The 26,577-nt window shown below is 40.2% G+C and overlaps 1 protein-coding gene across 3 annotated transcripts in view; it reads right to left on the bottom strand.

The window, feature by feature from the left end:
* LDAH (lipid droplet associated hydrolase) overlaps positions 1 to 26,577 on the bottom strand; it is a 69,645-nt gene that overhangs the window by 8,203 nt on the left and 34,865 nt on the right. The window contains exons 5-7 of one of the 3 annotated variants that reach the window (XR_006741374.1): positions 13,364 to 13,598; positions 4,790 to 4,996; positions 3,577 to 3,659 (exon numbers count right to left, since the gene is read on the bottom strand). Coding sequence is in view for 2 of the 3 variants with exons in the window: in XM_036434695.2 (XP_036290588.1) it covers positions 3,577 to 3,659; positions 13,364 to 13,598 (318 nt within the window). In the remaining variant the exon portion in view is untranslated. The remainder of the gene's footprint in view (positions 1 to 3,576; positions 3,660 to 4,789; positions 4,997 to 13,363; positions 13,599 to 26,577) is intronic. The other 2 variants (XM_036434695.2, XM_036434697.2) reach the window with 2 other exon arrangements.

The raw sequence follows: 26,577 nt of genomic DNA on the forward strand, positions 1-26,577 counted from the left end.
CTACAAGCCCTTTTGCGTTTCCTTGTTTTCCCAAGCAGACGGGGACATGAGCCGAATCCACTTTGCCCAGTATTCAATTACAGCATGCTTCCTCTCTTTTTCATTACAAAACAAAAAGTTCCGGTTTCTGTACCTTGTTTCACTTAGGAATTGGAACTTTGCTGTTACAAAGGCTAATCAATGAATTTCGAGGCAGTTTTGCCCCACTAAACAAATCAATGCCCTGCTTTCCCACATTCCACCAGTACAGCTAACGCTATCTTCAAACCAAAACAAAGCCAGGCCCGGAGCTGGGAAAGTTTATTTCGTGACCGACTGTTAATATTGACCTTGAAACGCCTGCCATCTAGCATTCTATCCCCATGCTTCCCCCATGCAAGTTTCGGTAAACTCACAGTCCTGACACGCAGTTACCACGAGCAGACCTCGATCTGGGAGTGATTACGCCTGCATATGGATCTAACTTGGGGCAGGAATAAGCTAGCACCTTCCTCTGACCTCTTTCTGAGCACGGTGCACAAAGAGAATCCAGGAATGAGGAGCATTTTACGGCAGCTGGCTCCCACAGGTGGCAGGATGGGCTTGGACACACGAGGGTCGAGTCAGTCAGCAAGTGTGAGATTTGGAAGCGAGCATCTGCCAGTCTTATTATTAACTGGGAGCTGAGTTGTTTTTATGAACTTCCAGCCTTGAGAACTTAAATGCATTTCTGAAACAAATTCATTTATAATTTGATGGAAAAACAAAATCCTGTTTTTCTTGTATTTTCACATCCTTCCACGGCTGAAAACAAGTTGAAAGCCTGGAGACAGGTCCTTCTGAGGCCCCAACCTCCCGGGTCGGCTGGTGGGGGTTTCCTTCTGGACCCAAAATTTCAATCTCTATGCAACTGCTATTCGAAAAATACATGGCCACCATGGCCAAAGACAAACACAAACTCGCATTTCAAAAAGTCCTCTCTGGGCGATGCTACTACAGATCAATATTGTGGAAAAAACTTAAAAAAAATGTTTTTATTGATTTCAGAGAGAGGAAGGCAGAGGGAGAGAGACAGAAAAATCAGTGATGAGAGAGAATTATTGATTGGCTGCCTCTTGCACACCCCCCTGGGGATCAAACTTGCAATGTGCTCATGTGCCCTGACCAGGAATTGAATTGTGACCTCCCGGTTCCTAGGTTGACGCTCAACCACTGAGGCACACTGGCTGGGGTGAAACTATTTTTTAAAGAACATGTACACTTCTTGCTTTAAGATAACTGTATTGGGAAGTAATAGAAATGTGAATTAATACTGTAGGCCGGTTTAAGTCAAATGCCTCAAAGTTTATGAAGGGACTGTAAACCCAGTAGGTTTCCTTTGCAGACCATAGGCTCATGGGCTTGTAAGCGCCGGCCACTCGGCAGCTGTCCCAGCTCAGCACTAATCCCCAAGCTCCAAGTTAGCGAGTCCAACACAAAGATAAAGGCATACGGAGAACTGAAACGTTTATAGTAGCTACATTAAAATAAAGTATAAAGGAATGGATAAAATTATCTTTAGTGATATGTTTTTTACTTCACCCAACAGATCATATCATTTCAACATGAAATCAGCATAAAAATATTGATGAAATATTTTACCTATTTTGGTACTAAGTTTCTGAAATCCAAGGTGAATTTTACATGCTCGGTGCATCTCAATTCAGACTAGCCACAATAACCACACATGGAGGGACAGTGCAACTCTACCCTATTCAGGATGGACAGACAGACAAATGCTGCCATGGGAGCACCAGCGCCACCTACAGGCCAGGGTGCTTAGATCTCACAGATTCAGAGGTTGGTGCTTCCAAATGTCTGTAAGTATTTGCCGCAGAAACTCACAAATGCTAAATGTTTCAGTCTTTGCCGGTATAGGAAACCGGTCTTGGTGTCAGCAGGACGCTCATACTGTAATGCACTGAAGAGTAAGAAAGACAGGCTCACTGAGTCACTGGGTTATAGTGATGTTAGTTGTCTTCCAATGTCTTACTGACATTTTAACATAACTCATTTGTTCTGTAAGCATTGCTGAGAATCTTCTCAGTACAAGGCCCTAGAGAGAAATATGGATTCTAAAAATAAGCCCAACAAAATTAGGTGGCAAAATATATTTAATTACGCAATCAGCTCCACTTACTTTCTATGCAACATTCAAGGAGAGCATTCATTTTAACTAGATGGAGAGCTCTGAACCAATTTCAGTCCCTCATCTGCAGTAAGTATTGGGTCGGCAGCTAAGTAATTGCGGATTTTTTAAAGAAAATCAAAGACAATTTTTTCATGGAACTAAATAACTTTATTCTGTAATGTATTGCCCATTTTGATCAATGACCTCTTGCCATCTTTCAGGCAGCATCATAATCCCACGTTCAAAAAACTTCTGGTTTTTATTAGCAAAAAACTGAATCAGGTACGATTTGACATCATCATCATTATTGAAATTTTTACCACTCAAGGAGTTTTGTAAAGATCGAAACAAAAAGTAATCAGATGGTGCAAGGTCAGGACTATATGGTGGATGTGGCAAAACATCCCAACCAAGCTCCATTAATTTTTGCCGAGTGACCAAAGATGTGTGTGGCCTTGCATTGTCATGATGGAATACAACACCTTTTCGATTTGTCAATTCGGGCCGCTTTTCTTCAACTTCATTGTTTAATTTCGTTAGTTGTTCAATGTAGACATCAGAATTGATCGTTCGGTTGGGTGGTAAGAGTTCAAAGTAGACAATTCCTTTGTAATCCCACCAAACTGATAACAAAACCTTCTTTTGATGAATATCAGCTTTTGATGTTGTTTGAGTTGGTTCACCTGGCCTGCTCCATGATCTTTTCTGCTTGATATTGTTGTAAACAACCCATTTTTCATCGCCAGTTATCAGTCGTTTTAAAAATGGACCATTTTCATTACGTTTCTTTAGCAAATCGCAGCTGCTAATGCGTTGCGTTAACTCTGATTCTTTCAGTTCGCGAGGAACCCATGTATCGAGTTTTTGAACATAGCCAAGTTGTTTTAAGTGATTTTCAATGCATGTATGTGATACATGAAGCTTCTCTGCAATCTCACGTGTTGTACTGTGACAGTCCGAATTGATTATTGCTTTGATTAGGGCGTCATCAACTTCAACTGGACGACCAGAGCGTTTTTCATCTTTGAGTGAAAAATCACCAGAACGAAATTTGGCAAACCAATTTTGACACTGCCGTTCTTTTAAGGCTTCGTCACCATAAACAGCACATAACTTTTTATGAGCTTGCGATGCGTTTTTCCCTTTGCGGAAATAAAAAAGCAAAATATGACGAAAATGTTCCTTTTGATTTTCCATTTTTCAACGAACGCCAAACGAAAACTACAAAACAGATCAAAAAACTTTTTTCACTGATTAACAGCTGAATAGCCAACTATCAAATAACAAAATGTGTTTTACATTTGTACTATGTCTGCAAACCTAAAAATTCAACTGAAGCCATATATGTGTGAAACCAGCAATTACTTACTTGCCGACCCAATATTTCTGCCCAGTGACTTACGTCCTTGCAGTACTGAAGCGATTACCTTAGATAAGTGTTCCTTTATGGTTTCGTTGTCTCTCTTCACCACCTGCACCATTTCCTGGCCCCCGAGGTAGGCAATATTAGCTACATTAAAAAAAAAAGAAGAAAAAAAAGAAAAGCCAAACCTTAGAACAGACTGTACAAAACACTGTCAAATTGATTTCAGTAAATTCCCACCCCACCCCCTCCTTTTGGCAAGTGCTCCCCGATGGGAGAAGGGAGGCCCAGACGGGCGAGTGAGGCAGGCAAGGTGTGTGTCTCTGTCTCACAAAAGCGCCCGTGCTCCCCTCGCCTGGCTCGCTCATCAGCCGGTGTCAGCAGGATGATGGCCTAATGTCAGGCACCACGGCAGGCAATATGTGTAACCCACCCTATGGATGTTTTATGATGTGAGGGTTATAAGCAACCATTCTTTACAGGCGAATCATTAGAAGCACACATCTTTGCAGATCTCTGACAAAGGTGGCATTTCAGAAGACAGGTGGTCTGTGGTAGGCAGAACTCCATGATACAAATATTCCTCGCCCTTCTGTAATCCCCTCCCATTGGAGCTGTGGGCAGAACCTGTGAATATGATGACTTACTCCCAGACCAAGTTACGTTTTATAGAGCAGTTGGTTTTAAGGAACATCATCCTGGTCGCCCTAACCTCATCATATGAGGCCTTCAACCTCCGCGATTCCTCCGGCTGGTGCGGGAGGGAAGCCAGAGACTCACAGCACTGAGCGGGAAAGTGCACGCTGCTGGTGTGAAGAAGCTCCTGGGGGAAGGGCCTGACAGTGACCTCTGGGAGCTGAGAAGGACCCCTGACTGCCAGCCAGCAAGGCAACGGGGACCTCAGTCATAAAGCCACGACCTGGGTTCTGCCCACAACCTGACTGAGCTCGGAGGTGGATTTTTGGATTCGCAGGAGTTCTGGGAGGACATGAGAGCCAGGCAATGGTGACTCCCGAGCTGGGTGAGAGGTTCAGGGGAGGCCTGCTTTATGCTCCTTCATGGAGGTAAGCATTTACGGTTTAAGTACTTTCCTGTAGAATCATTGTTAAATCAGAAAAAGTTAAAAAATTCAAATAACTTGTAAGAAATCACATTTTTTAAGAGTAAAATTTTCATCAAGGAATGTATCTCACCCCTCCTTTATTCCTATTCTATTTTTTCCCCCTGATAATTTCTCACCCAAGTAGACTTTTTAAGAAGAAAAGACAGCAAAATACCAGTTGGCCTTTCCAGTGATTGCCTCAAAGAAGTCATCTTTTTCATTCCTCAGAAATGCTCACAACACAACACAGCGATCAGAAACAATACCAAATAGAAGTGTAATTTCCTAAGGGGAAAACACATTTCTCTTGGCAAAGACTCTCCACAGCATTCCTGGAAACCAGCAGAATTCAGAGTCTCAAGCACCACAGTGAAGGAAATATCTAGAAGCAAGTGTAATGGAAACAAAAACACGAGAGACAGAGAATGATTTAGAAGAATCTTACTGTTTACTTTTGTTTCATTACAAATCTAAATACAGGTGCTAAAAAAAACTCACCAAGGAGTCTTAATATTCTTTTGTATTCCCTAGTATCATCTTCTGCAATGGGTATAATGTTCGAATATTTCTGCAGGACTTACAAAAACTCACGGCAGAGTGGCTCATAGTTTGAAATAGTGGAGTGAGGGCTGAAGTTGGAGATCAACTGGACTCTCTCTCTCACAGGTCAAATGCCATCGCTGAGTTCTCCAAGTGCACATAATCCACAAAAGACGGCTGCCTTCCGCTTAACCCAATTGCCCACCTTATGCCATTTTGTCTGAAAAGACCCCCACTCTTCTCAAGGTCCCATTTCATTTATCTTCTTCTCCCTTACTTGTCTCGACAGGACCAATCTCTGCTTTCTCGATGCCACTCATGCCCTGTGTCTGTGCTCATGACAGCCCTTCCTGTCACATGGTGAAACTCTCCACCCTTCTCGCCCTCTGTGGGAAGTGAATTAAGAGCAAGGGCTCTTTCACCTAGTCTTCTCCCCAGTGCGCCTCTAGGGGCTGGCTCCATGGCAGGTATCAGTCAAGGTTGTGAAATGGGAAGAGACTGAGGAAGAGGTAGCTGGGCTGGTTGCTGTTTGTTTTTGTTTGGGGGTGGGGGTGGGGCAGAGGGGTCTGGAGGAAAAACCCACTGCCTTCTTTGGACTGATCACCATGGAGGCCAGAACTGGAGGCCGAGCACCTGACTTTGGTAACCAAGCTGGCAGGGACGGGTGTAAAATGCAGACAAATCATCGCAGGCAAGAGGGAGAGCCACTGGTCAGTGCAGCAGAGGAGGTGCACAGGGGAGCAAAACCACACGAATGACAAAACAGGGGGTTTTGAGAAGAGGTATGAATACTTCTTGAAGTGGACCTTGGGGCAGGAAACCAAGTTTCCTGCTGTTTGGTGGTACAGGTAGGTTCCCTAGTGGAATGCCCCAATTTGTTTGGTTTTGCCATTATATCGGGGAGACAGGGCTACTGGGGCTGCCAAGGCAATTACTGGAGATGGGCAGTTTGACGGGTGAAGTCTGAAGGCAAGAAATGGGCCACAAGGGGCAGAAGTCATTGTGTGAACTTGAATGACAATGAAGGTCTACGTGCAAAAGACAAAAGAATGAAAATCTAGAAAGAACCCATATCCCCGATGGCCCCAATCAGATATTAGTTACCTCTAGACTACCTACCTCTAGATCTCCTGGTGCCTGAGAAAGACAGGTTCCTGGTTAGGCCACTGTAATACAGCTTTCTGTTACCCACAGCTAACCCAATCGTAGCCGAGCACAGAGAGAAAAGAGGGCCCTGTGACTTTCCTGGGTAGCTCCGGTCACGGCACGGGGGCTGCTGCTGTCCTTACCTCCTGAGATCCTGGCACGTGGCTGGGGGAGAAGGGTGGCATCATGCCTTGTCTACATTCGGACTTCCCTGCGAGGAGGCAGAGGGAGGATCTGACCGACAACAAGCCTTTCCCGGGGCGGCCACTCACAGCACATCTGACTGGTCACGAGGCTGGCAGATGCTGCTGAGTGCAGGGAAGTAGGGAGGTGCAAGCCAAGCAGGACCGCGTGGTAGCAGAGGGACTGAGGACTGTGGAACAGGACGGCCTGAGACATGAGTGTCCCTCACTCCAGCTGCTCTGGCGGAGTGTGGCCCTCTGAGAACATACCCCGGAGAGCCGGGCCGAAGGTTAAGCAGGACCAGAGAGGCCCAGAAACCAGGGCAAGTCTTCCAAGGGGAGCTCTTTGGTGTTCTTTATTTTTTTTCCAGATTGCTTTCCAAATGTGGCTTTTAGCAATGTGAGAACCAGACTTAAAAATGTAATTCTCCCATTCCAAATTTCTGCAGAACTTAGAGGAGTGTTTGTTATCCACACAGTATATATAATAATATGTTTCTCCATAAGCCAAGACTTTGGCTATTATAACCATCCATTTGATCTGTAAACAGATAATCTTATCTAGGTGACAATGAGTCTGTCAAAGTGAAAGACACAACTCAAAGTGTATGATTTAAAAAAATAATAATGTAATTTTTAAATATATAAAATTTTCTTTAGAAAAAAATTAGTAAAAACCTTGTCATTTAAAATTCTAAAACAGGTGATATTCTAGTACCATCTCTAATCACCTTTTGCTCTTAATCCTAATACAGACCATATACACACAAAAAAATCTTTTCCTTCATTGCTGAACTGTAGGCTAAACTTCTATGAAGTATTAAAGTTGCAGTTGGCTTTCATAAGTGGATTCTCCTAAGCTACACACATCATGAGAAAAGAGGAAACATGGGAGTCTAGTTTTGTTTTACTAATATCATTATTCTGGCTCTAGCCTGTTTGGCTCAGTGGATAGAGCATTGGCCTGGGGACTGAAGGGTCCTGGGTTTGATTCTGGCCAAGGGCACATGCCTGAGTTTCGGGCTCGATTCCCAGAAGGGGGCATGCAGGAGGCAGCCAATCAACGATTCTCTTTTATCATTGGTGTTTCTCTCTCTCTCCCTCCCTCCATTCTTCTCTCTGAAATCAATAGAAAATATATTATAAAGTAAAACACATTATTCTGGGATTGAGTTAGATGTATTCTGAGGACTTTGTGATTCTTTAGTGCAGCTTATGTGTCAGCCCATTGAATGGTTCAGTTCCTTCCATATCACTGTACATGTTTTCAAAAGTTATTTCCATATTGACTAAGGAAAGGAAAGTTTCTTTTACAAGAATGTCTTACAGGAGAATAACGTAACCTGCCAGGAATACCTCCGTCTCTGCACTGTTTTTCTAGTTAGGTAACTGAAAGGAATTAAAATACCAATTTGGCCTAACTAAGGAAAAGACCCTAGAATATTTTTTAAAGTTAATTATCTTGACCTGTGATACTGCTAAGCTAAAATGTATTTGCTTTTAGCTTTGATCAGAAAATCCAATTTAGCTGTCTCAGTGAAAAGTCTATTTCTCATGAAACAGAAGAACATCTATTCTAAGGAAAATATGTAGTAGCAAACATTCCAGCATGAAAATGAAAGAAAACCCACATGTATTTTCTTTAAAAAGAACACTGAAAACAATCTAGTGACACAAGCGAACAGACTGGACACTGGTGAAGTTTCCAACATATGCTAACCGAATGCGGCTGCTCTGCTCTGAAGGCTGGGTGGGTGGGAAATGAGGCTGCAGGACTCAGCCTGGTGAAGAAGGTCGAGGCCCACAATCTCAGTTCAGAGGAAGGGACATGCCATCTTTGCCAACAGGCAACAGCATTTGAAATACTTGAATATGTTGGTTCCTTGAATTTTTCAGACCTTACAACAATAACAACAACAACAACAACAAAATGTGTGCACGAACCAAAGGCTACAGAAAACCAGTTCCCACCTCGACAGGCAGGATTTATTATCCACTACTTGGACTGGCAAACTTCCTCCGTTTGTTTCCGTAAGATTTCTCCCGAAGCACAGACATTACATAATGTGCAAACACCGCAAGGCCTGAAAGTCAAGCTGGCATATTGAAGGTCATTGTCTGGATGCAGGCCACAGAGAAACAGGTCTGCAGGGGGACGTCCAGAGGGCACAGTGAGCATGGCCCCTGAGAAGGATCTTGGACCTGGTCTTCCTTTCTCTTGATAACCCCTCTCTTGGTGTAACCTGAAAAGCCAGGCCACAGACTCAAGTGGCTGATTCCCTTCACTATTCATGGGATACAAGCTTGGGAAGAGTCCACGAATCACCTGCAAGGGCCAGTGCCGTATAAGTATTGTTTCCTCTCAGCTGGGACCGTCTTCTATGCGTAATAAGCAAGGTAACAGGAATCACTAAAGGGATGGCCAGGGCAAGCCTGGGCAAAGGTGGCTTCTGTTGCAGTTGTTTGCAAGAGGAGGCAAGGGCGACATGGGACTCAAAGGGGGTGTTGGGAACGGCTGGCTAGGAGGATTGAGAGGCTTGGGTAAGGAGCATCTGAGAGTCACTACTAGGAGACTGAACCAAAAACCCATCCCTTTATCTTTACTGAAGGTTATACAGACTGAGTGATCCATGGGGAAAAAATACTCGGAGACCACTGAAGCACTGGTTACCTGAACATCAGAAGGCCAGGTATAGAATGAAGGGGGGAAAAAAAATCAGAAGAGGAAGGGTTGTCAAAAATAGAAGGGCTGTGCTTCTCATATTTATTTGCAGGTTGATTGATTGGAGTAGAGATGAAGCAATGTGGCTGAGCGTTCGGTTTGGTGTACACTAACAGGGTCTACTTTGCATAGAGTATAGCTATGGACGTGTGGGAAAGAATCCCAGGATTCTCCAAGCAGCAATGCATAGAGCTGGAAGGCTCCAGCTGCCGAGTCATGGAGAGGAATGTGTCCTGTGTCCCTACTGCCTTGCTCCTTGATGCCTGCACACGGGGCTGCTAGAAGATGCAGACGGCCAGTCACTGCAGCTTATGAAGACTACTCTCAAGCTGCACTTTCACAGTACGTTCACCTGTTTTCACTAACCGGAAGAAATGCAGAGGATTTAGACATAAAAACAAAACAAAAAACATTACCACACTAATGCTGGTCTTTCATAAAAGTGAGGTGGCATTAACACGCACTTTTGGAAAGTCTGAGTCTACTGATACTGGTCTCCCCTGCTCTCTGGAAGTAGAGCATTCCTTTCTCTCAGGGGCAGTTTATGAAGACTACTACTTTTTTTTTTTTTTTTTTAATATATTTTATTGATTTTTTACAGAGAGGAAGAGAGAGGGATAGAGAGCTAGAAACGTTGATGAGAGAGAAACATCAACCAGCTGCCTCTTTCACACCCCCTACCGGGGATGTGCCCGCAACCCAGGTACATGCCCTTGACCGGAATCGAACCTGGGGCCTTTCAGTCCGCAAACCAACGCTCTACCACTGAGCCAAACCGGTTTCGGCTGAAGACTTACTTCTTTACAAGGGTGTTTGTAATTCTAGTATAAAAATAACTGGAAAACATCTTTAATAATTACCTGCTTTAATTAAAAACATGAAACACTTGATTATTTGTTATAGGTAACATACTACAATCAACCCTCTGTATTCATGGGTCACACATCTGCGAATTCGGTCTCAGGTAGAAAATATATTTTTGAAAAGCACAAAAAGTTCCAGAAAGCAAAACTTGAATTTTCTATATGCTGAACAGTATGCTAAATCCACTCAACTGAAGTGAGGTGTAGGCATACCTTGCAGTAACCTATATGCAGATATAGGTTATATGGAAATACTACACCATTTTATACAAGGGACTTTAGCATCTTGAATTTTGGTATCTACGGTGGGTCCTGGATCCAATTCCCCATGGATGCTGCAGGACAACTGTATATAGGTCATTAAATACACACAGAGAAACAAGTAAAACTTTCTTATCTCCTATGTCCTGATTTTGGTTTAGAAAATATTTCCAAGGAGACATAAGGGGAGTACAGGTTGTTGCCCATCTAATGCCCATTAAAAAATCCTGATGTTTTGGGTGGAGTGTTCAATAAATGTCTATTAAATCCTGTTGGAGGGTACTATTATTGAATTTTCCTATATCCTTGTTAATTTTCTGCCTTGTTCTATTAATTGTTGAGAGAAGGGTGTTTCAGTATCCATATATGTTTGTAGATTTGTCTATTACTCCTTTTGGTTATGTCAGCTTTTGCTTCTTATAATTTGTAGTAATCTTATTGGGTGCATAGACATTTAGAACTGCTATATCTTCTAGATAGATTGCCCTCTTTGTTACTATTATGTAATGTCCCTCTTTGTCTTTGAGAATTTTCTCTGCTCTGAAGTCTGATACAGGTCTCCCCTGCTATCCGAAAGTAGAGCATTCCTATGAAATCTTTTCTAAGCCAAATGGCACAAACTGAAGAGTCTTTCCTGCTTTCTAAAAGTTCCCGTTATGCCACTTCACTTTCACAAAAGTCCAACATTAGTGTGGTTATGTTTTTTGTTTTGTTTTTAAGTGAAAATCCTCTGAATTTCTTCTAGCTAGTGAAAACAGGTTACCAATGTAAGTATTTTGTGAAAGTGGTGCAATTTGAAATTTGCAAAGTGGGGGATACCCGTATTAACACAGTCATTCCTGGTTCCTTTGGACCAACATTTGCATGATATGTATCCTCCCATTCTTTTATTTTCAATCTACATAAATAATTTTATTTGAACTGAGTTTTCTGAAGACAGTATATACTAGTTATGTTTTTTTATTTCACTCTGCCCATCTTTGTCTTTTAATTGATGTATTTAGGCCATTTACATTTAATGTAATTATTGGTATGTTAGAGCTTGTGTCATTTTATTATTTGTTTTCTTTTTTGTTTGTTTGTTTCTCTATGCTTTTTATTTTGTCTTTCTTTGTATTACTGAATTTCTTTTTTTTTGTCTTGTTTATCCTCACTCAAAGATATTTTTTCCATTGATTTTTAGAGAGAGTGGAAGGGAGGGTAGAGATGGTGAGAGAAACATCCAGTTGAGAGAGACACATCGATTGGGTGCCTCATGCATGTGCCCCAACTGGGCTGGGGATTGAGCCTGCAACTGAGGTATGTGCCCTTGACTGGAATCAAACCTGAGACCCTTCAGTCCATGGGCCGATGCCCTAACACTGAGCAACACCAGCTAGGGCTACTAAATATGTTTTAAAATTCAATTTTTATTTACTTGTGGTGTTTTTTAGTATCTCTTTGTATAGATTTTTTAAGTGGTTACTCTAGGTATTGCAATATATATATTGCAATATATACCAATAGACTATACATATAGTCTTTGGTAGTGATGTCTCACCAATTCAAGTGAAATGGAGAAACCTTACTTCTTTTTGTTCCCTTTACCCTCCCTACTTATAATTGTCTTAAATACTTCTTCTGTATATATTTAGAGCCATATCAGTGTTATAATTTTTGCTTCAACTGTTAAAAATAATTTAGAAATCTCGAGAAGAAAAATATAATTTCTCACTTTTTTTCCTGCTGTTTTTTTTCCCTTTCCTAATGTTTCAAGATTCCTTCTTTTATCACTTAATGTTTAGAGAACTTACAGAGATTCTTTTATGCTACATCTTATAGTTACAGATTCCTTTGGTTTTTCTTCATTCAAAAATGTCTTAATTTCCTATTTTTCCCCTGAAGGATATTTTCACTGAATATATAATTCTGTATTGATAGTTCTTTTATTTTTGCACTTGAAATATGTGTCATTTCTTTTGGCCTCTAAAGATTCTGATGAGAAACCAGCTGTCATTCAAATAGATTTTCCTCTATAATTAATGTATCATTTCTCTCCAGGTGCTTTCAAGACATTTTCTTGTTTTAGCTTTTAAAAGTTTGGTTATGGCTGAAACTGGTATGGCTCAGTGGTAGAGCATTGGTCTGCGGACTGAAAGGTCCCAGGTTCGATTCCTGTCAAGGGCATGTACATTGGTTGCGGGCACATCGCCAGTAGGGGGTGTGCAAGAGGCAGCTGGTCGATGTTTCTCTCTCATCGACATTTCTAGCTCTCTATCTCTCTCCCGTCTTCTCTGTAAAAAATCAATAAAAGTTTGGTTATGATGTATTGTGGTGTGGTTTTCTTAGGGTTATTCCATTTAGAATTCATCTAGCTTCTTGAACCTGTAGGTTCATGTCTTTTGCCAAATTTGGGAAATTTCTATTTATACTGTTCTAACCTTATGTCTACCAATTAATTCTTCTGTTCCTCCCACTTTCTTGGTGAGCCTTTCCACTTTCAATTTTTAAAATTAGTAATTTTTAAATCTTGGTTATTGTATTTTTCAGTTCTAAAATTTCCATTCAGTTTTTCTTTAAATCTCTTTCCTGACACTTTCTATTTTTTTCACATGTTCACTAATTGCTCAGTGAAGCATTTTATAATGGCTACATTAAAATCTTTGCCAAATAATTCTCTGTCATTTTGGTATTGGCATCTATTGTCTTTTCTGATTCAAGATGAAATTTTCTGGGTTTGATTCCCAGTCAGGGCATATACCTATGTTGCTGGTTTGATCCCCAAGTGTACTTTGTACAGAAATTTTTCTCTCACTTTTCTGCAGCCAGAGTGGAGAAATAGCAGGATAAGGTTTAAAATTAAAACATGGAGAATCTTTTCTATCTATTAAACAGAACTCCCCTCACTCTATTCTCATTTTATTTCTAGTTTTAAACTTTTGGAAGAAAAAATTCCAACACAGAATTCCTTGGTTGATATTCATCCATTGTCTGAGATTATTCTCTTAATGCTTTCCTGATTCAAGAATAAACCCATATATTTTAAATGTGCTTACCAAGGCAGAATGGCTCCAACACACTCAGGACCGAAAATTCACTCTGCACGTTCATCCTTTGAAGGCCCATTCTGATCAGCCAGGACTTGACTGTCTCCGGACATGGCTTAAGTAGTAAGTAGGTAGAAACATAGAGAGCATATCGAAGCCAGCACAAAATTGGAGTGGCAATCCTGCCATTGGGTGACTCGGACATTCGCTCAATTGTTGGAAAGAGCAGACAGGAGCGAATTATCTACAAGAGAAAGCATATGTTGATGAAAAGTTTCTTAAGGGATAACCTAATGATTTATTGTTTCTTCTATATAATATCGACAAATGACTGGGCTTTGAAATATGACTAAAGATGTGTTCAGACTAAGAATCACCACCCACTGCCATCTTAGCCCACAGCCAATCTGGGTAGGGTTATTAGGATGTCCCTTGAATTGGTGGGGTTAATTTTCAGGGTGAGGAGGAAATCAGATTCCTAGGTAACAATCCTTCTGGAGGGTTGATCCAAGTAGACATATACTATTTTAGTAGTTATAACAACTGACTCAATGATAATCAGAAGAAAGTAGAGCCATATAAAAACTATCTAGTCAGCATTTCTTTTATTGATTATATTTGGGGATAGTCCACTTTTGAAAACCTCCTCTATTTCTTAATCTTATCAGCCAAAGAGAATCTTTAATAGGACCAAATATATTTCTAACAAAGCATTCAACCTTAATAAAGTGCAGGCTAGGGACAAGTGAAGCTGGAAATCTCTATCTACATGGGAACATATTTAAGGACAAAAATACAACTTCAACTGAATTCCTTATAATATTAGGAAATGTATTTTAAAAGTATTCCAGAAGAAAAAAGAACATCACTGAACATCTTAAATTTACCATTATTATGATTTAAAAATTAATATATAAAAATAATTTTTATGAGGAATTAGAAGTCAAAACAGTAAAGTATAATCCCCTATCAAAAATAAAGTAAAATGGAATAGAGCATCAATGTTAACAGATTGTAGAATAGGAAATGAGAACACAATGTTTTCCCTTTTTTATTTTTATTTTTAAATATATATTTTATTGATTTTGTACAGAGAGAAAGAGAGAGGGATAGAAAGTTAGAAACATCGATGAGAGAGAGTCATCGATCAGCTGCCTCTTGCACACCCGCTACTGGGGATATGCCCGCAACCAAGGTACATGCCCTTGACCGGAATCGAACCCGGGACCTTTCTGTCCCCAAGCCGACGCTCTATCCATTGAGCCAAACTGGTTTCGGCTGTTTTCCCTTTTTAAAAAAACCTTTTTATATTGTTAAGTATAACACACACTGAAAAGTATACAAAATTTAAACGTGACATTTAACAAATAATTTATAAGATGAATGGTTATGTGAGTCAAGAAACAAAACACTGCTCTCTTCCTCACCACACACAAAGAGATGTGGTGGCCTGGTGAACACACACAGGGAGAAGATGGCCATCAGCAACCCTGGAAGAAGACCCACCAGAAACCATGCTGGCACATGGCTCTTGGACTTCCAGCCTCCAGAGAAAATACATGTCAGCTGCTTAAGCCACACAGTCTACGGTCTTTTGTTATGGCAGTTCCAGCAGACGAATACATATTCCTTAATAGTATAGTTAATTTCTGTCCGTTAATGAACTTGACATAAATGCAATCATACACTACATTTTCATGTTTTACTTCCTTGACTCAACATTGTCTGTAAGATTCACCCATGTTGATATATGTAGCAATAGATTATCTTTGCTATATAGTTTTCCATTATACGAACATACCTCAACTTACTTAGTTTACTGATATATTTGGGTTGTTTTCAATCCAGAGGAACTATAAATATGCTGCCATGAACCATATATTTTTATACATGTCTCTTGGTGCATGTGTGCATGTATTTCTGTTGACTATATCAGTTCGAAGTAGAAAGATTGGGTCATATGGCATCCATATGTTCAGCTTTAGTAGATAATTCCAAATAATTTTCCAAGGTAGTTGTACCAATTTACTCCCCTAACAACAGACATGAGAGTTTATATTATTTCCCATCTTCACCATATTTGGTACTGGCAAACTTTGTACTTTTGACTAACCTGGTGTATAGTGGTATTTCATTGTGGTTTTGATTTGTGTTTCTGATGAATAATAGGTTGGATAGCTTTTAAATGTTTATTGGACATTTTCTATATCATCTGAAGTACTTATTCAAGTCTCTTGCATATTTTTCTATTAGGCTTCCTGTCTTTTTTCATATTGATTTGTAGCTGTTTTTCATTCTACATACCAGTTCCTTTTCTCGTGTCAGTCCTTGGCTTGCCTGTTCAAGCAGTATTATTCTTTTTTTTTTCTTTCTTTTTTTCTTTCCATAATGGAGGTAAGTCCTTAAGTTTGATGCAGTTGAGTTTAACAGTTTTTTTTTTCTTTTATAGTTATTGTTCATTGTGCCTGGTTCAAGAAATTCTTCTCTAACCTCAAATCATGAAGATATATTTTGATTCAAAATGTTTTAGGCATTAGATAATACTACCTCTTATCTGTTCTGCAGTGTGGGCTTAGGCCTTCGTTGTGTTTAGCTTCAGTGTGAGTCTGTTCCTGTGATTTCGGGTATCAGTCACTTGCCATTTCCCTTACGTACCACATTCCTCCCTCTGGATGGGCCGAGTGCACTTTTCCCGTCAGAATCTTGAGGAAAGGTGGGTTTTGGTGGACTTGGTCTCCTGTCGTTTTTCGTAGGAACCTGTTTGAGGGCACTGCCCAAACATTAAAGCTGATCAGGTAGCACCTGCAATTCTGCCTTCATGTCTCTCCTATTCATAGAGAAAAGGGATTTGAGGGTGAAAACTGTGGAGGACTCTTTTCTTTCTAGCCATATCCTCTTGTTTTCCCTTGGTCATATCTGTCAGCTAACTGCTCAGCCATTTCCTGTAGACTTTTCCTTTGCTCTCAACAATGACAGATCATTTTTGGTCACAACAACTCGACCTCTACCAGATTTCCTCCTCTGTTACGTAAGTAAGAATGTCCTGTTCCCTGAGCAGCAGCATGGCCTTGATGGAGAAAAGACATTCTTTGGGAGCAGGGAATCACAGCCTTTTCAGGTGATTTTTAAAATTCTGGATTGGCAACAACAGATTGCAAAATACGCGTAACACACTTTTTCAATGGATTCGGGGTTTCAGTCAGAATACAGTTTTTGCCACGCCACCTTGGCATCTGCTCAAGCACCAAGTAGAGATGCTGCATGGACTTAATAAAGGCCTTCTGCGGCACCCACGGTAATTATAATGACATCACTGTCCACTCCAGAATGCCAGGATGATCCAGAATCCTCCCATCAGAGCCGGCTGCCGGAAGTACAAATGGGGCTTTGGGTTGGCCACCCCCATTCAGTAAAAAATCTGCATGCAACCACTGACTCCCCCGAAATTCAGTCATCTCTTGTTATCCAGGGAGGATTGGTTTCAGAAAACCTGTGGATACCAAAATCTGCAGATGTTTAAAACCCCATATAAAATGTAGAACATGCATCCAAGGATTCCCAATTGTGGATCGAAAATACTGCTCTTGATCACAGGTAAGCGGAGTTTGTAGCACAGGCATTGTGATGACAGTTACCTTCAGCTGCATGAGCACCAGGAAAAACCCTAACAGCTTTCCCGCGTCTCCGTTTCTCTTCATTCCTGTATAAAGTGGCTATGCCACCACTTCATCTTTGCATTTTAGTCCCAAGACATCCTTCAGGACTTCTCCTAATGCCTCAAGGTCAAGTGTGACTGCCGTCTCAGAGGTGTGGCATGTGCCCTTCGGCGTGGCAAACGTTAAGAAATCTAACAATACAAGTAATAAAGACGTGGATCCAAAGGACCTCTTCTACACGGCAGTGATGGTTCTGAAAGTAGTCACTGCAGTGGGTGTCCGGAGCTCACACACAAAGTGGCTTTTCATCACACTGTCTGTTAGCAGTTCAGCCCAGGGAGCTGGCATCCACTTGGACACCAAGCCGCATGCTTTACAAGTCTGAGAGGGAGAAATGATGGCAAGTTTTCCAGCAACTGGAGAGCTGCCACAATTAAGCGTGGATGCCACGCCCTCGCCTTCAGAATTCTTCCACCATCTTTTGGGGAGTTCTAATAACATGAGTCCTTTTATTCCTGCAAATGATATTGGACGTAACAAAACTTAAGAGATTTCAACTGGGGTGGATTCATAAAAAGCAATCTGTGGTGTTTAGAGAGGTGGCGTTTCCCATTACCCTGCAGGCCTCCCAGCGGAGGGGCTGAGAGAAGAATTCCCCGTTAGGGCTGAGAGCAGGCTTCTTGATAGCAGCTGCAGCGGCAGCAAAGGAGATGATGAAGAAACAGACTTCTCAGCCTCGGCCAAGCACAGTCCCACCTGGATCTGTAAGCTACGGTAAGGAAGCCAGGTCGGTCAAGTTCAGTCACTGCAGGCTTCTTGGCAGCCAATATTCTTCAATAATATCTCTAAAAACTCTATGGTCTAATCTTTCACATTTAGGTTTCTAATCGACCTGACACGAGTTATTGTGTGATATGAAATATGGGTCTAATTTAATTCTTTCCCATATGGAAACCTAATTGCCCCACCATTAAGTGCAAAGGCTGCCCTTCCCTGCTTTTCTGCAGTGACACTTCTGTGGTAAATCCCGTGTACACGCAAACAGGTCCTTTTCAGGGCTCTCCAATCTGTTCTACCAAGCCTGCTTGTCCAACTCAGTGCCAAAGGCATGATGCCTTCATTACTAAAGCTCATAATACACTCTGATATTGGGTAGAGTACGTTAAACCCCATCTTGCTCTTCAAAAATGTCTTGGGTAGTTTTGGCTCTCTGCATGTCCATAAACATTTTGGCTATTCAAGTTCCACAGACATCTTTTTGAGATTCTGATTGGGATTGTACTAAATTTATAAATTAATTTGAGAAGTAATATCTTTACAATATTGAGTTTTCCAACCCATGAACATGCGTAGTTGTCCTTTTAATATTAATCTTTAGTGACTCTAAAATGTTTTATACATTTTATAGGTAGTTGTCATGTACAACTTTTGTCACATAATTAGGTATTTATTATTTTTATGCTTTTGTAAATAGGATATTTTAAAAACACCATTTTCTGAGGGCTGTTGCTTATATAACATAGGAGATATTTGCTTGTTGATTCTGTTTCCAGCAACTTATTAAGGTCCCTTATTAGTTCTAGTAACTTGTCTGCAGATTCTTTTGGATTTTCTAGGTACAAACTCATATCATCCACAGATAAATAGTGCTGTCCATTTCAAATCGCTATCTCTTTTATTTATTTTTCATACTTTATTGAGTTAGCCAAAATTTTAAAAAATATATATATATTTTATTGATTTTCTACAGAGAGGAAGAGAGAGAAACAGAAAGCTAGAAACGTCGATGAGAGAGAAACATCGACCAGCTGCCTCCTGCATACCCCCTATTGGGGATGTGCCCGCAACCAATGTACATGCCCTTGACTAGAATCGAACCTGGGACCTTTCAGTCCACAGACCTAAGCTCTATCCGCTGAGCCAAACCGGTTTCAGCAAGTTAGCCAAAATCATTATTTCAGTAGAATTATTTCAGTATAAATAATTCTTGCTCTGATCTAAAAAATATCTTCAATATAATCACCATAAAGCATGATGTTTGCTGAAGGTTTTTTAGAGATACACTTTAGCAGATTGTAAAAATTTCATCCATCTGTAGTTTGCTAACTGCGTTTGAAAATCATAAATGGTTGCTGAATTTACCAAATACATTTTCTGTACCCACAGAGATGATTGTATGATTTTTCTCCTTTTATTTATTAATCTGGCAAAAAACTGATCTTCTCATGTGCTTGGGATTGCAGATAAAAGCGAGTTAGCAAGCTTCAAATGAGACATTTTAAACCATGGGGCTCTTACATTCTTTGGGCTTTTTAATTTTGAAAGTACAAAGGTAATTTTGCTCATTTTCAGGTTCCTCAGCTAAGTCCTACAAATGATACCTGGAAAACCAGGTGTCACTGAATAATGCAATCTCCCCTAACTGGAATTTAACCAACTCTCAACCTCATTTTCTTCTCCAGGTCGCTTTTAACCAACCAACTACTCTCAGGGATCTGGTTAAAAAAGAATTCCAAGGAATAATATCATGTCAGTACATTTAATCCTAATCCTTTTAAATAATGTGCATTTATAACAATGCTGAAGATGGTAAGAGAAATTATTCAGACTAGGACTTTCAGGTGCTACAAAATCTTCATTGGGAAAATAAAAGTAAATTTTTGTACTCTTGTTTATGAAAGCAGAAAAAGATGCTAAAACACAGTACAAATATTTTAAATGGGAGAGATAGAAATAAATGTTTTTGTGACCCTCTCACCCCTCAACAATCAACTAAAGAAAAATATCTGCTTTCCCAAAAGCTTGATAATTTAGTCTTTTATGATAATTCATTGCTCAATTTAGTTTCAAGTTTATTCACTTCAAAAAGAGGCTTCCTTGTATTTATTGCAACATCTTCAAAGATTTAGAGAACATAAATGGTTAATACAGTTACTGTCACACTACTAAATGCACCATGCGGATTCCATACTAGTTATGTAACCCACAGTACATAAGGAACTTCAGACTGATCCAATCAGCTGGCAGAAAGAGGAAGCAATCCATTACTTCAGATAAATGATCCATTACTGTGACCCATGTTAAACAAAACTGCATGCAATGGAAACTAAAAATACACGAGCAACTACAGGGTTGCATTTGGTTGATCCATATCAATAACAAATTGAGAATTAAAGTGTACTCTGAAATCATGGGAATGCACCGAGGCAATGAGGAAGTTCTAATATGTGCTCTGAATGCACCATTGCCTCTCAAAAACATAAGAAGACCAAATGCTGTTCATCACAACTAATATTTAGTTGGTGAGACTAGGTTTTCCTCTTTTGTCTTTGGAGAACAACAGTTATGACCTGTTGGGTGAAACTTATACTTTTCCTAGATATCATAATAATAATTTCAGTGAAATTTATAGTCCACGTTTGATAGGATAAGTCATAGTAATAAAAACTTCTTTTATTCATATAGCAATTCTACTGGCCAAAAAATCACCGAGGTCAAGGAAGTATACCCAATTTTATAAAACAGCTGTGCAGAGAAGGTTTCCAAATCTGTGTACATGACAAAACATTTTCTTATGTTACTGTCTCATTAAAGAAAGAACTTCTAGGCTGGCCAATTCATTCTACTCTAAGGAAACATTTTCTTATATTTCACATTCTCATCTGAAATCTACCAGAGTCAACTTTTGATAATGAAGCACAGCCATGCTCTCTTGAATAGAACAGGAAAGTAAATACACATAACGGGACTTTCTATAGAGGGTGCTTCCATGGGGACTTGAGATAGTACTTTGATGTTAATTTTTTCCTGAATTTATTGTTATTAATCAATTTTCAGAAAGGAAGTTAGGAAATGACTTAAAGGTAAATAGTGTGATATTCACATGTGGTTCTGTGTATTCTGTTTCATTAAACAGAGTTATAAAAAAAAAGTAAAATCTAAAAACCCTCAATAAACCTTACTATTCAGATAATTTACATATATGCATTCATTTTTCCCCCCTGGAGTAAAGCAATGATGCCCATGCTATGAAGCCACGGTAAATACTACTTCCACATCTTCAAAAGAACAGCATTATTGCTTCTTTCCCTGTCTGCTGATTAGCTGAGTCCACCTGCTGCAGTAATGGCTAGGTGCTTCCCCACTGCACAAGTTGGAAACAAGAAAACAAGGCACACATTTTTTCCTTTTATATGATTCCTTTTAAACTTCAGAGAACATGAAATATAAAGCAGAGAGCCCTCAAAGATTTAGCTGCTAGTAGTCAAAGCATAGACCTAGAAGTAATTTCAGTTTAGTTGATTGCTTCTCCCCATAAGGCCATGTTTTCCTTTTGTTAGGGTAAGACTATTCATCTTATTTAATCACCTGTATAAACTGCAAATACAGTTCTACTTGAATTGTCAAGAGCTTGCTTTCTGAGATTATATATTCTAACTTAACAATTTCATCCATTAATAAGACAGGAAATGTCCCTATCTTAGAATAACAACAGCAATGATAGCACACTATCTTCTAGGTTCTACAATAATACACTTTATATATATTATCTCATTCAACACACACAACCATACCAAGTAACTGTCTTCATTCCACAGATGAGAAAACCAAGGTTTAGCTGCAAAGTAACTAAGATGAGGTATTAATACTTTAGAGCCCATGCCATTAACCATTACAAACACTACAAACTTGCATACAAAAGAATTTCCGACTAATATTTATTGTTTGGTGACATAATTCCCAAGAGCTAAGTCAATCAGTAGCATTATTGTTAGAGATAGGCCAATACTTACAAGTGTTTCAAAACATTCAGCTTCAGAAACAATTAACTCCATACCATATGAAGTAAAGCATGAGATGCTTCAACTATTGATTACTGCTAAAAATTATGCCATTTAGGACTGCCTGACCCAGAGCCAGTCCAGCTCCAAGGACAGCACAGTCAGTGCTGGCCAAAGACACTTGACTCGGTGCCCACCCAGCCCAAGGACAGCACTGATGGTGTTGGCCAGGGACACTTGGCCCAGCACCCACTCAGATCCAAGGACAGAACAGATGGTGCTGGTCAGGGACCCCCACTTGGTTCCCTGTGGAGCCCCCAAGACAAGGTTGAGAGGGCAAACCAGAAGAAACAAGGGCACACCCATGTCTTGGATGCTGGGGCCCTTCAGTGAATTGTATGCCAGAGGGCTCTGTGGCCTCACAGGGCATTGCACACCAGAGGATCTGTGCACCTGTCCCCAGCTGACCCTGAGCACCTGCAGCAGGCAACTGAGGGATGAGAACTGTGGAGGAAGGGAATACAACTCAGAGTAAGACATTAAAGACATAAGACTCAAGGCAGTCTCAGCCTCTGGGATAATGAGTCCTGGACAATTGGACAACTAGGGGCATCAATTTCTCAGACCTCAAGCAGGCCACCCAGGTACTGAAATTGTCAACAACATACATTACACAAAACAAATACAAAGGGACAGCAAAAATGGGGAGACAAAGAAACAATCCCTAAAGAAAAGGAGGAATTGTCAGAAAGGGTAATAAATGAAATGGAGGCAAACAATATGTCAGAGAAAGAATTCAGAGTAATGGTAATATAGATGTTAAATTGTTTGGATGAGAATTTTACCAATATCTGTAATTAAGAGGAAATGAAAAATGACATAAATGCAATAAAAAAACACAAAGGAAGTTTTATTAGTAGACTAGAAGAAGTGGAGGACCGAATCAGCAAGTTAGAAGACAGGGTAGCAAAACACCCAATCCGAACAGCAACTGGAAAAAAATATTAAAAAGGGGGAGGAGAGTTTAAGGGAACTTAGGGACAACATGAAACTAAGCAACATCCACATAATAGGGGTGCCAGAAGGAGTTGAAGCTGAGAAAGGAATAGAAAACCTATTTAAGAAATAATGACAGATTTAGGTGCTCCAAAGAATGACAGAAAACTTCCCTGACTTAGGAGGAAAAAAAGTTTCACAAGCACAGAAAGTCCTAAACAAGAGGAACCCAAAAAGACCCACACCAAGACATGTTGTAATTACAATGGCAAACGTTAATGACATTATGCTAAGCGAATTAAGCCAGTCAGAGAAAGAAAAGTATCACATGATCTCACTCATTCGTAGAATATAATAAACAACATAATCTGATGAACAAAAAAAAAAGAACCAGAGTCATAGAAGTATCAAACAGATTGTCAAACCTCAGAAGGAAGTCAGGGGAGGATGAGTGGGGTGGGGAGGAGGATGAGTAAGAGATCAACCAAAGAACTTGTATGCATTATAAGCATAATCAATAAACACAGACAGTGGGGGCAGGGGGCTGGGTTGGGAAGCAGGAGTGGGCTGGGAGAGGACAATGGGAGATAAGGGGGAAATATATAATACTTTCAACAATAAGGTGTTTTGTTTTGCTTTTTTGTTTGATTTTTAAAGTATAAATGAGCAGGTACAGAATAGTCCTAGGGATGTAAAGTATAGCATAGGAAATATAGATAACATTATAATAACTATGTATGATGCTAGATGGTACTAGATTTATTGGGACAATCACTCTATAACTTATATAAATGTCCAATCACTGCACTGTGCACCTGAAACGATACTGTACTTCAACTCTAATTAAAAAATGAAATGAGATTTAAAAATTATGCCATTTCTGCAAGCTTTGCTTAAGATAAATGGCATTCTTGAAATTGACCATTTTTACCACTTTCCATTCATGTGCATTACTCTCAGACCTCCTGGGGTAGAGATTTTTTTTTATATTTTAATTACCTTAATATAAAAAACAAGCCACTTCATGCATTTAATCTACATGTCAGAGTTGCTAATTACATAGAATGCTTGCATATTTATAGATATTTATATAACTTATAATTGCACTTAATGGAAACATAGCTTCAACATTTCCCTACAGACTATTCTTCTCAAGCTTTTGCCATTTCTTTTACTTTTAATGCAAAATGCTCTTCTGCTCAGCCTTGCACTCTGAGTCTTTCAGAACCTCTAAGAACTCAAACAGAAAGAAGGGTGCCCACGGCCCGCTGCAGACCACTCTTCAGAGCTGCTCTGTGGTCCCACGAGCTACTACAGAGCGCCTGTCATTCCGAACTGACCAGTGTTCCCCAGACAGCCTCGGAATTCAGTGACTGGAGACACCACCACACCTACAAAACTCCCACATGATACTAGCGTCTTGGGCAATATCAGCTTTTTCTTGGTTTCCAAAGGCAAAGCTACACAGAATCCAAAGGACGACTTGGCTACTAAAAAACTACTCTTTGGCAATTCCCTAAACTTGGAGCTGGAGTACTCTATGTGGTCCGGAAGCAAAACACTGCATTGTTTGACAACGGGTCACTGATTCATCAATTAAAAAACGCTCCATGGTATCTGAAAATGCTGTATGAGGGAAATGGGGTAAAGGACCCTGAAAGCTTTTATTCAACTTACGCTGAAATGGTTCAGAAACACACACACACACACACACACACACACACACACACACACACTTTTGCCTCTTGGTATCCATGGGAAGTTGGTTCCAGGAACCTCCAGATTAAAAAACTCATAGATGTTTAAGTCACTTACATAAAATAGGATTGTTGTGTATAACCTATGTACATGCTCCCATATACTTTAAATTATCTCTAGATTACTTATACCTAATACAATGTAAATGCCATGTAAATAGTTGCTATCCTGTATTGTTTTGTGATCAACTCTCTGGAATACTCTCATTCTGAATATTTTTGATCTGCTATTGGTTGAATCCATGGATGCAGAACCCACAGATGAGAACCAACTGCATATACACTTGCTCTCCGCTCCTCCCCGTCATGTGTGTGTGTGTGTGTGTGTGTGTATGAGGGGGAGAGAGATATTTATGGATGGAGACAGATGGGGTGGGGGAGAGGCAGAGAAAATGAGGTTAAATATTAACAGTAGTAAACCTAGGTTAAGTGTATATGGTGTTCTATGTACTATTCTTATTCTTGTAAGTCTTCTGTGAGTTTGAAGTTATTTCCAAAGAAAATGTCAAAAATAAAGTACAGTCCACCACTGCCCTCTATCCCCCAGCCATGGCACTTCCAACCCCCTTTATTGTGCTTCCACTCTTTTTATCAGGGGAGTGTCACCTTTGGACATACTGATCTATGCATATCTGTATGTTTGTTACCATCTCCCCTTAGCGGGCTGGACTCCGGGAGGACTGAGCCTCCTCTGTGCCCTAAGTCTGGAGCAGGTGCAGCGGCAGTGCCCGGCGCTTGGCAGCGTAAATGGGTTTGGTGAGGGGCACTCAGTCCCGCAGGATAACTGCCTCGTCCAGTACCTCCAAGTAAGTCCTCCTCCCCAGGCCAGCTCAGGCCTAGAGGGCTCTGTATAAAACTGAAGGAGAGAGCTTCCTGATCTGGGTACACCGGGCACAGAGACAGGGGCAGAAAGGCCACCATGAAGAGGGATTAAGTGGAAGTCCGAACACCAAGTGCTGACGCTTGCACCTCAAAACCCAGCCGCTTGCACTCTTTCACTTCGAGGATGCTGCCCTCAGGCAAGAGATCCGATTTTTTTTAAAATTTATTTATTTATTTATTTATTTATTTTTTTGTCTTTTGAGAAACTGAATGGCTCCTGAGAAAAACATACAGATTACAACATTGAGGAGCAGCCCCCAACATGTCAGGACACCAGTCCAACACCCTGTAGTGATGCTGACTAGCTGACCAGGCTCTCTTCCACACAAAAGCTGCCAGGATTTTCAGTGCTTCTTTCTTAAATATAAGCAGAGAGTGAAGGAGTGTCAGCATTTCAGAGAAGCTTCAATGACAGTAATCAGATTAACACAAACAAAACATGAACAAAGGCATTCAGATGAAGAGAGTAAAACTCCCAAAATTTGTCATTCTCAGAGAGTGTGAGTGCCATGAAATAGAAAGGATAACATGAAACGGGAACAAAAAATAAGAAATTATCTCAGAAAATATTTGCATGAAGGCTGAAATCCAAAGTTCAATGAGATGACTTCCAAGATATAATTGGGAAAATAACCCATATTTCTCATTGTATACAAACAAAAATTAAAAAATACAAAAAACACACACACACAAAACAAAAACAAAAACAAAAACAAAAGCCAGAGATGAACAATGGAAACTAAAATAAATCAAGTGAATCATTTCTGGAGAAAACAAAGAGAGAAAAAAATACTACAGAAGTTTTCAGTATGTTAGCATGCCAGTTTCCAGATGAAAAAGGATAAACAATCCAAAAAATATCATCGTAAAACATAATGGGGGTGAAGATTCTAAAACTAGCCAGAGGAAAAACAGGTCCCCAGAAGAATACAAAACTCGAACTGGCATACTTCTCGGTGGCAAGCCTGAAAAACTTGAAGCTAGGCAACAACAGCTGGTAACAGTGGCGGCAGGGTGGGGGTGGCAGGCCAGCTACTGCAGAGCAATCTTCCTGCCAAGAACATTAGGAAAGCTGGAAGAAGTATTTATTTAAAGTGCCTTTGAAAGCATCAAAGGCAGAGGTGATCCAAAAGGCCAAAATTCTAAAGAAC

Source organism: Pipistrellus kuhlii, unplaced genomic scaffold (genome assembly GCF_014108245.1).
Source record: "Pipistrellus kuhlii isolate mPipKuh1 unplaced genomic scaffold, mPipKuh1.p scaffold_m20_p_13, whole genome shotgun sequence".
Lineage (NCBI taxonomy): Eukaryota > Metazoa > Chordata > Mammalia > Chiroptera > Vespertilionidae > Pipistrellus > Pipistrellus kuhlii.